This window comes from Gregarina niphandrodes (assembly GCF_000223845.1).
Source record: "Gregarina niphandrodes unplaced genomic scaffold scaffold00054, whole genome shotgun sequence".
Classification (NCBI taxonomy): Eukaryota; Apicomplexa; class Conoidasida; order Eugregarinorida; family Gregarinidae; genus Gregarina; species Gregarina niphandrodes.
Window position 1 is genome coordinate 54,601 of NW_011645821.1, and position 13,328 is coordinate 67,928.

The window sequence follows — 13,328 nt, forward strand, 5'->3', positions numbered from 1 at the left end:
CTCTTGTACCCGAGGTCGCCCGTCTCTTGTACCCGAGGTCGCCCGTCTCTTGTACCCGAGGTCGCCCGTCTCTTGTACCCGAGGTCGCCGCTTGTCGTACACACGCATCCGACCCACGTCGGCCAGCCAGTCGAACGCGTCGCGCTGACCCATAACCCGAGACACCAGGACTACTACCGAACATGACTACAAGCCCCAATCATAAGTCCTGTGCGAGGTCACTCAACGGACCATTTTCTAGACAAGATAGTGGTAGGTTCACTTCCACCTGTCGTTTCGAGCGATCCCTTTACTAGTGCAGCCTCCCGTCGCACAGTGTGATCCTTCTTTTGTTCAACCAATCTTTCGTCCAACACGTCCTTAGTTGTCAGTAAAAAAACTAGTGGATGGTCTTGGAAGTGGCCCGGCAAATGGTCTGAGTGAGCAGCGAGAAGGGACGTTGGCTTTGTTTCGCCTCGGCAGGTGGCCCGGCAGCTGTTCATCTCGACATGCTCCAGAAAGTTAAGAATGTTCACTCCGGCTACAGAACGACCGGGGCGACCCCTCTTCTGACGGTCGGCTTCGTAGTGAAGCTCCAGGGACTCGCAGAAGCAGTCCTTGACGGTTCCAGACTTTCTGTGCAGTTGGTGACTTCGGGGAAGCTACTGATCACTTATCGACAAGCGCCCGACGTTATTGCTTGGCGCCTTCGCGTTGGCGACCCTCGGATCCAGGACCCTCGAGTTGAGGACGCTCTGGGAAGTGGTTTTGGAAGTGGTCTTTGCAGTGGGAAGGGAAGTTGGCTTTGTCTCGCCTCGGCAGGTGACCCGGCAGCTGTTCGTCTCGATCACCTTGAAAAGGTCAATGACGTGTGCCCAGTTGGTAAAGCGACCGGAGACATCCGACTTCTGACCTCCGGTTTCGTATTCGAGGTGCAGGAACTCGCAAAAGCAGTCCTTGATGGCTTCCAGACTTGTGCAGTTGGTGACTGCGGAGAAGCTACACCGATCGCTTATCGGATTCTGCCCGGGTATAAAGGCTATGGCTGTGGCATCAGAGGGGACGAACTGTGGCATCTTTTGTTTCAGCTCTTGCACCTTCTGGCTGAAAACGCTAGGGTTGGTGACTCTCGGATTCAGGACCCTCGGACTCAGGACCCTCGAGTTGAGGATGCTGCGAGCTTGGAACGTCTGGTTCGCCCCGGCCACGATCTCGTCCACCTTAGGCTCCAGCCGCGTCCACGGCAGCGGCAGCGTTTCACCTGCACGCATTCGAGAAGTTTCGTTCGTCTTGGCCAAGACTTCAAGAAGCCGTTGCTCCAGCCGGCTCCACGGACGGGACGCCCGCAGATTGGTTGCCGCTTGCAGGTCGTCAGTGGCGTTGAGGCAAGTGGCCACGCCGGAGCGGACGGGGCTCAAGTAGTGCTTCGCAGCCTCCCAGGTGTCCATAAAGGTGTTGGCGTACCCGCCGAATCGGAAGCAGTCGATATCGTTGCCGGACTTGCCGTGTGTGCACGCAAGTATGCCATTTTCGCCCTCGCACGGGTCCGCGTAGGTATTCCCGGGATCGAGGAACGTCACGCTGCTGCTCGAATTCGTGCCGCAGTCCGTCTCCACGGAAAGCAGCTGCTGTTGGCTCAACGTCGGCATGTTCGGCTTGTCTATGAAAATCAACGTGATAACACCCGCTATGGTAAAACCTCCCAACACAGGCAGGCCGGATACAGTCGCCCCACGTGCGTCTCGTTCCCGATGAGGTTCCCAGGGTCACTCGGGTCTCTGTCGGCTTAGTCTTCTGGATGGGCTTCTCGGTCGGGATCTCGGACACATGCGCGCCCTCCCGTACCGGTTCTCGCCACCCTGTCGGGAGTGTTGGCAACAACTCTTCCAGCTCCTCTTCCACTACCGGGCGGCTGTAGACCACCTGCACCTTCTCGCCTCGCGTGTTTGCTGTAAGCATTTTCGCACGCCGCCTTCCGAACACGTCTAACCACACTGGGTCGGTCTGCTCCTTACTCGTCAGTCGGCTCGCCTCCAAACGCTTCTCGATGGCCTTCACGATCACCGACTGCACGTACTTGCTCGACCCGTCGACCGAATCCTCGTCCAACGCAGTCAGTCCCGCCTCCGGCGCCTGCCATGTCGTCTGGGACCCCCACTGCCACCGCTTGTCGTACACACGCATCCGACTCACGTCGGTTAGCCAGTCGAACGCGTCACGCTGACCCGTAACCAACTTCCACGCGTGCTCCCGAGGCACCAGGATCACGGCCGAACAAGCTCGCTGGTTCGGCACACTCAAGTCAATCACCCACGGCACACAGTCGCTAGTTTCCGGCCGGCTGCCATCCGGGTTAACCAGCGCAACCAACAACTCCAGGCCCACTTCGCTCGACCCTGTGAAAGAAAATGTCCTCATGGTAAAAAAATTCGGACGCGAGAACGAGAACGGGAGTGGGGACAAACGTAATGGCACAATATGACGAGTAATGTACCTACGGAGCGGACTCCCGCATGAAGCATAACAAGGACATGCTCGGACACGAACCGTGGCCCCAAATGCACGCAAGGGATCCGAGTGTGAAGAATCATGTTGGGGACAAATTGTTGGAGCCGGTTTGTTTGAAACAACCCGCGCTGTCCAAGACATGGTCTAACACCCACACATGCCAGGACAAGTGCCGGACATCACGGCTGGTGACCTCGCACACGACTTAGTGTGCACACGACTTAGTGTTATGTCTGAAATTTTTTTCCCGCTATGTCGGCGTAGCGATAACCGTATACAACAGCATGGACAGTCTCTCCGGTGGTGGTCACCATGGCCTGCTCGCTCCAACGGTCATCAACAGCTGTGCTGAACCCAGGGACAACGGCAACAGTGATGCCCCGGCCTCCCAACCTACCATGGACAACTCACTGGCGACAGCTGCTGGATAAGTAGAGGGTGCTGTGGGCTTCCGCTACATGCCGAGGTTCCCGAGCCGACGGACAAGTCCGAAGAAACGAGAGGGTGGGTTTCACGAGTCTGCCGCCCGAAGCCGACGAGGAGCCGCCCGAAGCCGACGAGGAGCGATTCGAAGACTGGGTCGACTCTGTAGCGGCCGCGGTCCGACATGCAGCATTCAACATGGGAGAAACCGCCATGATTCAACTGCTGTGGAACAGAATCCCACAGTCGAGGCAATTCGACCTGCTGGACGTACCCAGAAACATTGGAGAAAGGTGTGCCGCATTACATACTACCAGGACGCATACCGGAAGCCCATCCACTCTGTGACAGAAACATCGCAAGGACAGCCTTACTCAAAATCACACATAGTATCGGATATATCTGGTTCTGAGTCGAGACTACTATATACGGATGAATCATCGCGCATAATCTCCTCCAGGCCACGAGGTGGTTGTCTGGTCGTTATCGTGTGTGTAAGTGGTAGCGATGAGTCCGCTTTCGAAGACTTGTCCGGGTTGATCTTAAACCCGAAGGCTCATAAGTGATTGATTATCCTTCTATATCGTTCGTCGAGTTCGTGTCCGCAGCGACGACTATGTCATCTTGGTCTTCGCGCCCATCGGCATCTTTGCATAACTGTTCCCTGCCGGGTCCAGAAGACTGTAGTATGGTTGCTGGTGATGCGCAAGTGGTACTGCATGGAAGGCCACGTATGGGTTTAGTAGGGCTTTGACATAGCCTGTCTTTATGTGAACTATCGACTCGTCTTTGAGTCGTTCGTTGATCCATTGTTCGTAGATCCTTATATCTTAACTTATCCATAAGTTGGGCGTTCGAAACTCGCTGGTGAAGATTCGCCGGATTATACAGAAAACCAAGCACGTCACGAACGTAGCAAAAGACCTAATCAGCGCAGTCGACAACGAATAGAACGCGTGAAACCCACGATAGGGAATGCGCTTTACATATATGTCGGACGATCAGGCAGGATTGGATTGGTAGTTACCTACAACGAGTACGGGTTACCCATGATCTGATAAGGGCGAGCATCCGTGCGAGACTGCGGATGCTACGCCAAGTACGGTCTCAGGAGGTTCGCGGTGTTATGAGGGGGGCTTTGTGGAGGATTACGTTGTTGTGTCGTGTGCTGATGAGAGTCATGTCCCAGGCATGTAATACCCCGTTGCAGTTCTTCATGGATACCGACGCCGAACTTAGAGAGCGCGACACAGAGAGCGGGCTTGCCATTCTCAAAACAAAGCATGAGAATCGACACGGTACTAGGATCCGGCACTCTGCCCCCGCCCTTGGACCCACCAAGGGGGGCCACGACAGGAGTTCAAGGACACGTGGGAAGACCCCAAGGTGGCGCAGGTCAAGTACGAAGCACGGTTCGAGGTCTCAGGACGCCCGCACAAGGCCAGGGTACGAACCCGAAATGCTAAAGGAGTTGAAGAAGCAGGCCGCGAAGCAACTGGAGCTAGGAGTCATCCGACTCTCCAAGAGCGGGTGGTCTGCCGCTCCTCACTTTGTTAAGAAGAAAACCGGAGAATGGAGGTGCGTCATCAACTACCCCAGGCTCAACGCGGCCATCTCCTACCCCCTTCCACGCATCTGAGACCACCTGCGACCTGGCTAGACAGAGATACTATTGCACATTAGACATGACCTGGAACGTGCCAATCGAGCACCGGTGCAAGGCGCTCACCGCCTTTATAACTCCGATTAGTCTTTTTGAGTTCAATGTTCTCTCATTCGAAGACTGAGTTCCAAGTTCTCAAAGACTAGCTCGCTGAGTTCCAACGCTCAATGGATTCCTGCTTCGCACCGCTGCTTGGAGAGAATGCTACATCGACGACATTGTGGACAGGACTTGGACAGCGTACGGGTTTTTAATGGAAGACCGGTTCTACTTGCGCCTGGACAAGAGCGAATGGTTCAAGGATGAAGTGGAGTACCTCGGGCACGTCGTCGGCCAGACGGGCATAAAGGTCCAGGAGAAGAAGTTTCGAGCAATCGCCGGCGCACCGCCCCCCAACAGCAAGAATGAGCTACAAAGTTTCCTCTCGCACTTCACGGTCAGGACGAACCACAATGGTCAGTACCTCACCAGCGTGGACAACGTAACTCTGCGATAAACACATCCCCGTACGAGGCAGTGTTCGGCAAACTCCCCATTCTGGACATGATCCCACTAAGCCGGGAACAAGAACGCAAGCATGTGCGACAACAAATGCTCCGAGAGCGAATGGTCGAGTCTCTCCTCAGAAACCGGCCGTTAGAGGAAGACCCATCGACCGAACAGGAGAGATATCGTCGTGGTGTTCGTCGACCCCGTGCCTGAACGGACCGGAGACGCCAAGGTGGTTCGCGTCCAAGTGGCCACTCCTAATGAAGATGGTAAACACAACCCACACGAGGTGGAAAGATACGGCCAGCCGGGTGGAAAGATACGGCCAGCCGGGTGGAAAGATACGGCCAGCCGGGTGCAACGTTCGAGTTACATCAAAACAAGGCAAGGAGGTTCAAACGAAGTGAGGACCCCCAGCAGACCCTCGAGGACGCGATGGTTTGCGCTTTTATCTGGAATCTGAGGGTACCACTCATCTGGGTCTTGGTTGCTAGTTATCACGTAGTTTAAGTCAGTCGATTTTCACTCAGCCATCTTAACATATCGTAGTATCTTTCTGACGAGTAAAAGTCGTCGAAAATTACTGTTGGCTGGCCGGTGTACCCATGGTCCAGACGGCTTTATTCTTCGGTCAAGCATCTGGCGTTGTGGCTTTTGCCTGTGCCGGGTGGTCCCCAGAAAACAATCACGCTTGGCTTGTCGCGGACTTGTGTGACGGTTTTATTTTGGCTTGTGGTAAGCGGATACTGCCGAGTGATGTCTTAGCATCTGGTTCAGTGGGGCTTCTATTGTCATGTCTCGCTTTTTTCCTTTGCGCATTCTGGTTCTTCACCGTCTTCGAAAAACGTTCCTCCTATTGATTGCGGTGTCTTCTTTTTGGCAGTATTTAATTACTGCCTGAATGTCGTGGGCAATTTCGGTTAATAAGGTTTAGGGTTTAGGGTTTAGATCGCCGTCCGGTATCCTATTGCCCTCTGCCTCTTCCGCGGCCTCGGCCTCGACCTCGGCCACGTGTAACAGAAGGACCTATCCTGGCGGTGGCTCCGTTCTGGAATAGCGCCAGTCCTCTCGTAATGCCAGCTTTTGCCATCAGGGCGTAAAGGTTAGCGACTTCCCTGGCGGTTAGTTGTGTTAAAGGAAAAAAATTAATGGTTTTTGTTTGGTACAATGATGTACAGCAATCGACCCCGATACGCGCGAAGGTCTTGAACACTTCAGAGATCCAAATCCTGGGCATAGTTTCAAATTCCTTCTGAGGTAGGAGGGGCGTGAGTCGAACCCAGGGACAACGACAACAGGGACGCCCCAACCCACCACGGACAAGACTCTCCACTTGACCACTTCCCCATGACCACTTCCCCATGACCACTTCCCCATGACGCTGACCACTACTTTCCCTGACCACTCCCCCGTCCTTGACCACCACCCCTGGCCCTCGCGAATTGTTTAACCCAAAAGTCACCCACCAATACACCACAGTCGTGTCCTCCGCCCGCTGCAATTAACTCCTCATTCCAGCCAGCGTCTTACCCCAACCAGGTTTTCGCCGTTTGGCGATTCCTCTCCCAAACTGCCCCCGGTTTTTTTGGCTCAACATTTGATCGATGCGGGGCGGTTTCTCGAGCTGACATCTGAATGGCCTCCCTCGTCTGACAATGCCCATGGGGAGAGGTATTAGAACCACTGGCGAATGGGACTGGGTGGATGAGGTCTGGCGAGTGAACCTTCCGGACCTATTCCCCGAAGGACTTGTTCTTCTAAGGACTTGTTCTTCGAAGAAGAATGGCAACGAGATCGAACGGGAAAGGAACAGTCATTGAACGGGAAGCAATTAAACGATAAAAAAGGCGACCCGCCGGCGACGACCCTCTTACAAGAGGGGAGGAGCCCGTCCGTGGGGGTTTCTGGATGTCGCTCTCGGCGTGTCGCGGTCTTCGGCCACCCAGCTTTGAGACAGCGTCTGAAGCCGATAGCCGGGACGATGGACATCTAGTGTCCGTGGTGATGGTCGTGATGATGGTCATGATAATGGTCATGATGATGGTCATGATGATGGTCATGATGATGGTCGTGATGATGGTCGTGGGATGAGCCATGAACTGGCAGGGCGAAGTCACGGTCTCGGTGGTAGGTGGCGTAGCTGTCGACGAGTTTGGAGAGCTTCTTTTCAGGTAGTTGATGAACAATGTGGTGGACTTGTTCATGGGAGTTGTGGTTGTGCTGGCGTGCTATTGGTCCGAATCTTTCTACCCATTTATGAACTCGGGTCCTGTCATGATGATCAAGGCCGCAATGGTGGGGGTTTTCGCTGGCAATGTGGTTCAGTGCTTCTAGGAATTGGCTGGTGGTCGTCAGGAGACGGTGTTCGAAGTGTGGGTTGGTCACGAAAGTCGACCATCGACTGACGTGCTCGTCCGGGTCCGTAAGCATGGCCTTCTTCCACCCGTGGTGGTGTGACTCATGGGTTAACCATCCCGAGGGGAGGTGTTCACCCAACACGCCGTCAGGTAGCTTTCTTAACACTTTCAAACCCTTCATGAGAGCCGCTCGTTCCGGCTGCCATGTGGACTTGGATTCCTTCACCCAGTGTAACTTGGGCAGTCGGGATGCATCTACGATCGTCGGATGGGAACCTTGGGTGAAAGACACAGCGGGCAACGCGATCCCACTCAGACTCACGATCGCGCTCTCGAGCTTTATTGAATCCTGCTTAACTTCGGACGACTTCATTGTGGTTGTTCTCAATTTTTTACCTACATGACCGTCCAGTTATGTCTCACACACACGCACACGCACGCACACACTTACCGCGGTCTCGGAAGGTGTACATCGGATCGGATCGGATGCGCTCTGATTCCAAGTACATACCGATGCCAGTGACCACAGAGTTTGTTCACCCCACTTACCCAACCCTTCAGTGACCTTTTGAATTCCAGGTCTGAATTCCAGGTCTGAATTCCAGGTCTGAATTCCAGGTCTGAATTCCAGGTCTGAATTCCAGGTCTGACTTCCAGGCCTGAGGCCGATATTTACGGGCAAGAATTAAAAGTGAACTTTACGATAATGAGAACAGTAGTAGCGACTTCAACAAGTGATATGAATGCGGGGATGGTTGCGTCCTTGCTTACTATTGAAGGAACCATGTCCACATTGGAGGATTGCACTGCGCAAATGATCGAGATTGGAGTGGCTGGTAGGGAAGCTAAGGTTCGTGCCGTGGTCTTGTTGCCCTGGAGTGAGTCGTGGAAATTGCACGACGTGGAGAGCAAGACAAAGCCATCAGATGAGGCTACTTGCTCGATGGAGATTTACGCCAACGGAACCCGTGGCGATTCCGTGCGTGTTGAGTATAGGAGGTCAACAACGTCTGACTCGACTGCAAACAACAACATGGAAGAGGATAATTTTGCCACCTTTGACCTGGTGCATGACCCCAGCAAGTTTAGGATCCTCCGTTCGGGTGAGCAGACAGACGACTTTATCGAGTCCGTTATCTTCAGTTCCATTCAGAAGCATATTGACGAAACGGGTGCGTTTGAGAAGAACCCGCTGGTGGTTGACGCACTTTGTTGGGAGGTGTTCGGTAAGACCCGTGCGGAGCTTGGAGACCACACACGTGTGGTCATGTCAACACCCACGATGGCACCAACACCCACAGGACCCCTCATTGTGCTGTCCTGTCGCGAACTGACAGAAGAAGAACTGCCCGACGTGTTACCACGCTTGCCTAAAGACTGGGCATGGGTGGTTCGAGCTGCAGCCCGGCCAGCAGCCGAGGACCATGTGGAAGACCTATTCTTCAAAGCCGTAGTGCGAGATCCGGAATGGGGCTTCTTTCGTCGACAGCGCTTATCCAAGTTAAAGTTATACGCAGGCGCCTTGGTCGGGTGCACAGCCACTGGTGCCATCGTGCTGTGGAAGCTGCGCAACAGCGTTGCTTCGTCACTCGACCGCGTGAGATCCTGGGATGGAATGCTCGGCCGCACGACAAGCCACACGACCATTGGCACGACTAACCACACGACCAGCGGCACGACCAACGGCATGACCATCGGCGATTGGACCAGTGGCACGAGTTCAGGCGCCAGGCTGACCAACGTGAGCGGCTTATTAAACGGCACCGACGGGTTGGTCACCGACGGGTTGGTCACCGACGGGTTGGTCACCGACGGGTTGGTCACCGACGGGTTGGTCACCGACGGGTTGGTCACGTCGACGGCCGCGGACGCGTACGCGATCATTCCGGCTGCTGAGTTGGCTCAATTGCGCGAAGAGAACGACGCGGTGTGCGCTGGAATGTGGGAACAGCGGGCACAACAAAAGTCGTCTTTCTGTGAGGGCGGCTCAACAGCGGGGGTCGTCATGTGTAGAAAGTCTGAGGGCCAGGTTCACTGTTGGTACTTCGGGTCGCCGTACGATTCAAAGGACGTCGAGATGACTGCGCTTCAGAGCATGAGGCATGCTGGCACGATTCTTGATCACACTGCGTGCGAGCGCAGTTGCAAGACTGCACAGCACTCCTCTGACGCGGTCCGGCACTCCTCTGACGCGGTCCGGCACTCCGAAACATCTGAAGACCAGCAGTCCACTGGGAGGAATACAGCAGTCCCGGTTGAGATCGCGTGCAATGGCCACTGTACAGAGCCGGAATGTAGAAGCGCAAGTTTCAAACAGCGGATCCACCACTGCCAATGCAACACAGCCACCGTCGTATGCCTCACCAATGGCCACGTGTCGGCACACATGACCCAGCCTCATGTGCTCATGTCATCGCTCATCGAAAACGCAACACGTCAAGTTGACCAAACCCGGAAAGAGAAAAGCAAAAAACATCTCAAATGTCTTTACACCTGTGACAACTAGGCCGGCGACATGGCACACTTCGACTAAACGCCGAGATTGGGATCATTTTTTAGACGTGAGATGTGTGCACACATGACAGGCGTACTTGTTAAATGCCCACTTGTTAAATGGACTGAAGGAATCGTCGAGGAAAATTACCCGAGTCGGCAGATACGGGAGGACAAACGCCGTGTTCAATCGTCCACCGACAGAAGAAGACCTGCCCGACCTGTTGCCGCTGGAAGTCGGCGGTTCGAGACGCGGCCCGGCCGGTTGAGGAGAACCTTCCACCGGACAAGGTCGTTTGCCATTGGCGCAGTATGCGGACCGTTTCGCCGTTTGCATTGCTGGCGGCCTTTACCTCTTCTGAATAACTTCACTCAACAATTTTGAAATCAGTCGGTCGATGGTTCGAGTCTCGGCACGGTGAGCCTGACTGACGGTGGAATGTTTCGGAAAAACCACGGTGGGCTTAAATTAAAGTTTAAATTCGATGAGGACAGTAGCCGCTTCAGCAAGTTGTGGAAGAACGGGTTTATTGGCGTCGATGCTCACTCCGGAAGGGACCCTGGCTGAATTGACGAACGACTGCACTGCGCAGGTGGTGGAAATCGTCGTGACCGGGGAAGCGAAGGTCCAAGCCGTGGTTTTGTTGCCTTTGACTGAGGTGCAGAAACTGAACAGAGGACGGAGGCCACATTACTCTCAAGAGGATGCTCTTGAAGAGGACCACTCAGTATCCCTGTTGGAGACCTCTGACGGAGTCACCAACGCAGCATTTGCTTTGGAAGGCGAAGGCGAAGATTTTTTAGAGGGTGTTGTCCCTTTCGATTTGATGCGTGATTCTAGCAAGTTTCGAATTCTGAATTCTGGAGAGCAGGAAGGCAGATTTGTTGAGACCGTTATCCTCAGTGCCATTGAGAAGCACGTTGAGGAAACGGGCGCGCTTGGGAAGAACCCGCGGGTGGTAGATGAAATTTGTCGGGAAGTGTTCGGCAAGACCCGTGCGGAGCTGGCTGCCGCGGACACTGGAGAGCACATGCCAGTGGTGGTGTATGGTCGTGCACCGACAGAAGAAGAGCTGCCTGACCTGTTGTCATGCTTGCCGGAAAGCTGGGAGTCGGTGGTTCGAGCCGCGGTCCGGCCGGCAGGGGAGGGCAGTATGGTGGAGATGGTGCGTGCCTTCACGGGGGTCGAGCTCGACTTGGAGTGGGGCTCACCGCATCGAGGTTGCCAGCGCAAGACGTGGCGCCGGTGGGCGGCGGCCGGGGGCATCGCAGCCCTTTGCGTAGTAGGTGGTGTGGGCCTGTATTTGAAGGCCGCCGGAAAGCCGCTTACTGCCACACACTCTTTCAGCGACCAGGGCAGCCCCGAATTGGGCAGCCCCGAATTGGGCAGCTCCGAATCGGGCAGCTCCGAATTGGCTAGTATGGTCACGAGCAGTTGGAAACCGGGCAGCACCCCGGTTTTGACTACGGGTGTGTGGAGCACGAATGAAGAATGGAGGCCTGATGTTGCCCATTGGAACATGACGAAGAAGCTGGCAGCTGAGGAGTTGATGCTGTTGAGGGAGCCAGACAATGCCACATGTGCGCATATGTGGGAAAACGGGCAGGGCCCCGTGTGTGAAACCGGACGTGGAGCCATGATGGCTCAGACAGAGAATGGAGAGATCATCTGCTACTACTACGGGTCCCCGTTTAAGTACGACTATAACGACGTGGTGGGTGCGTTTAGTCGTATGGACGACGGTTTCACGGATGCCCGGGTTATGCAGCACTGCCGAAGTGGGACTGAGACGCTGCAGCTGTTGCGGCGGGAAATCTCTCAGGAACTGCGACCAGGTGACGGGATCGGGCCAAACGCGACACTGCAGGCCGCAGACGCTTTGCTGGAATTCAAGTCGGATCCCAAGTGCACTACTTCCTGTACACCCCCCGCTTGCGAAACTGAACGCTTCCAAAATGAAATCCACAACTGCACATGTCGCTACGCAACTGCCACCTGCATCGTCCACGAATTCTCTAAAAACCGCCGTATTGACATTGCCGACTTTTATGTATCCCTGAAGAACTTATACAGCCGAGCCAGGCATCATGCCAACGGTATTAATGATCTCAAGAAATGTGAATTTGTCTGTCGCAACTAACCACCTGTGCGAGCTGACTCAAAGGACCAGCACGTCGCAATTATTAAATCCTAACAACAAATCCACAATTTATTTTGTCCAATTTCGTGCACGGGAGGGTGTGAGTTGGTTGCATCGGTCAGCCCGGCGGGTGGTAGCCGGCGTCCGGAAATGAGTGAGTCGTCGTACGCTGTATGGGGGGCTGTCGCCGTGTCAAACGGGCTGTCGCCGTGTCAAACGTGATAAAAATTGAGTTGCAGGCCGATCGGCAGAGACTGGGCTGCACAAGACACCTCCGGACCGGGAGTCACCACTATGAAACTGTTCACTGACTGCATAGCAACGAAGGCCGGTGGAGAGTTTGCGAGGAGTCGTCCTCGAAAAGAATGATGAGTCGGAAGTGACAATGGTTCGAATCGAGGACGACACCCCTAAGACGTAACAGAGGCAAGATCGAGTTTTTTTTAGACGTAGCGGTGGCGTCAACCTCTATCAACCAGAATTTAATTTTTTTGTATGCGGACAACTTCGTGCTCAGGATCGAATGAGGTAAGCCTGGACTTGCTGGTTGCAGTGGTTAATTTCGATGGTAGCCGTCCGGAAACTAGTGACTGTGTGCCGTGGGTGATTGACTTGAGTGTGCCGGGTGAGCGCGCGTGTTCGGCGGTGGTTTTGGTGAGCACTCGTGGAAGTTGGGGATGGATGAGTGTGACGAGTTTGACTGGCTGAACGACGTGAGTCGTATGCGGGTGTACGACGCGCCGAGGGCAGGGGTTGAAGAAAGGGGGTACAGGGAAGATGGCTTCGAGCAGGTAATTTGAGATTATTACAAACTCTCGCATCGTCTACGGTTACTCCTACTATTTTTCTAAAAATCCCTCTTTTCCCCAAAAACCCCCATCCTAACTACCGACAATAACCCTGATGCCGACCATGCGAACCCGGCCCCGGGGCGGCACCTTAATTAACTGCCATTTCCCGGGGTTTCCGCTCCCATGTCTTGCCCCCTTCCGGTGGTGGAGCACGCACGCCCCGACGCGCTCGGCCAGCGTCGCGAATACCTCGTTCTGCACCATCACGTACCGGGTCACATGGTATCGATACCGTTTGCGCGCCGTCGCATCCGCGCGACGGCCTCCTCCGCGTACGTCCTCCAACAAGATAATGGTCCGGATCCCGGACAGGGGGGCCCAGACACCCGCCGGCGTTTCCCGGATGACCCTCCGGGCCTCCTCCAGGGTACGCTCACCGGCCATGACGTCCACGATGAGCGCGTACGCCAAGGCACTGAGCGGA

At 54.8% G+C, this 13,328-nt stretch overlaps 3 protein-coding genes across 3 annotated transcripts; 2 read left to right on the forward strand and 1 right to left on the reverse strand.

Annotated features, from left to right (window-relative positions):
* Window positions 1–641: 641 nt before the first annotated feature.
* GNI_167060 (hypothetical protein) lies at window positions 642–2,397 on the reverse strand (the record flags this gene model as incomplete). The annotated part of the gene is made up of 2 exons (XM_011134911.1): window positions 642–1,666; window positions 1,704–2,397. The coding sequence occupies 2 exons, from the start codon at window positions 2,395–2,397 to the stop codon at window positions 642–644; spliced, it is 1,719 nt and encodes a 572-aa protein (XP_011133213.1).
* A 5,728-nt stretch (window positions 2,398–8,125) lies between these two features.
* GNI_167070 (GLTT repeat (6 copies) protein) lies at window positions 8,126–9,925 on the forward strand (the record flags this gene model as incomplete). The annotated part of the gene is made up of 1 exon (XM_011134912.1): window positions 8,126–9,925. One exon carries the CDS (start codon window positions 8,126–8,128, stop codon window positions 9,923–9,925), a length of 1,800 nt encoding a protein of 599 aa, XP_011133214.1.
* A 472-nt stretch (window positions 9,926–10,397) lies between these two features.
* GNI_167080 (putative transmembrane protein) lies at window positions 10,398–12,053 on the forward strand (the record flags this gene model as incomplete). Its single annotated transcript, XM_011134913.1, has 1 exon — window positions 10,398–12,053. One exon carries the CDS (start codon window positions 10,398–10,400, stop codon window positions 12,051–12,053), a length of 1,656 nt encoding a protein of 551 aa, XP_011133215.1.
* Window positions 12,054–13,328: the final 1,275 nt, after the last annotated feature.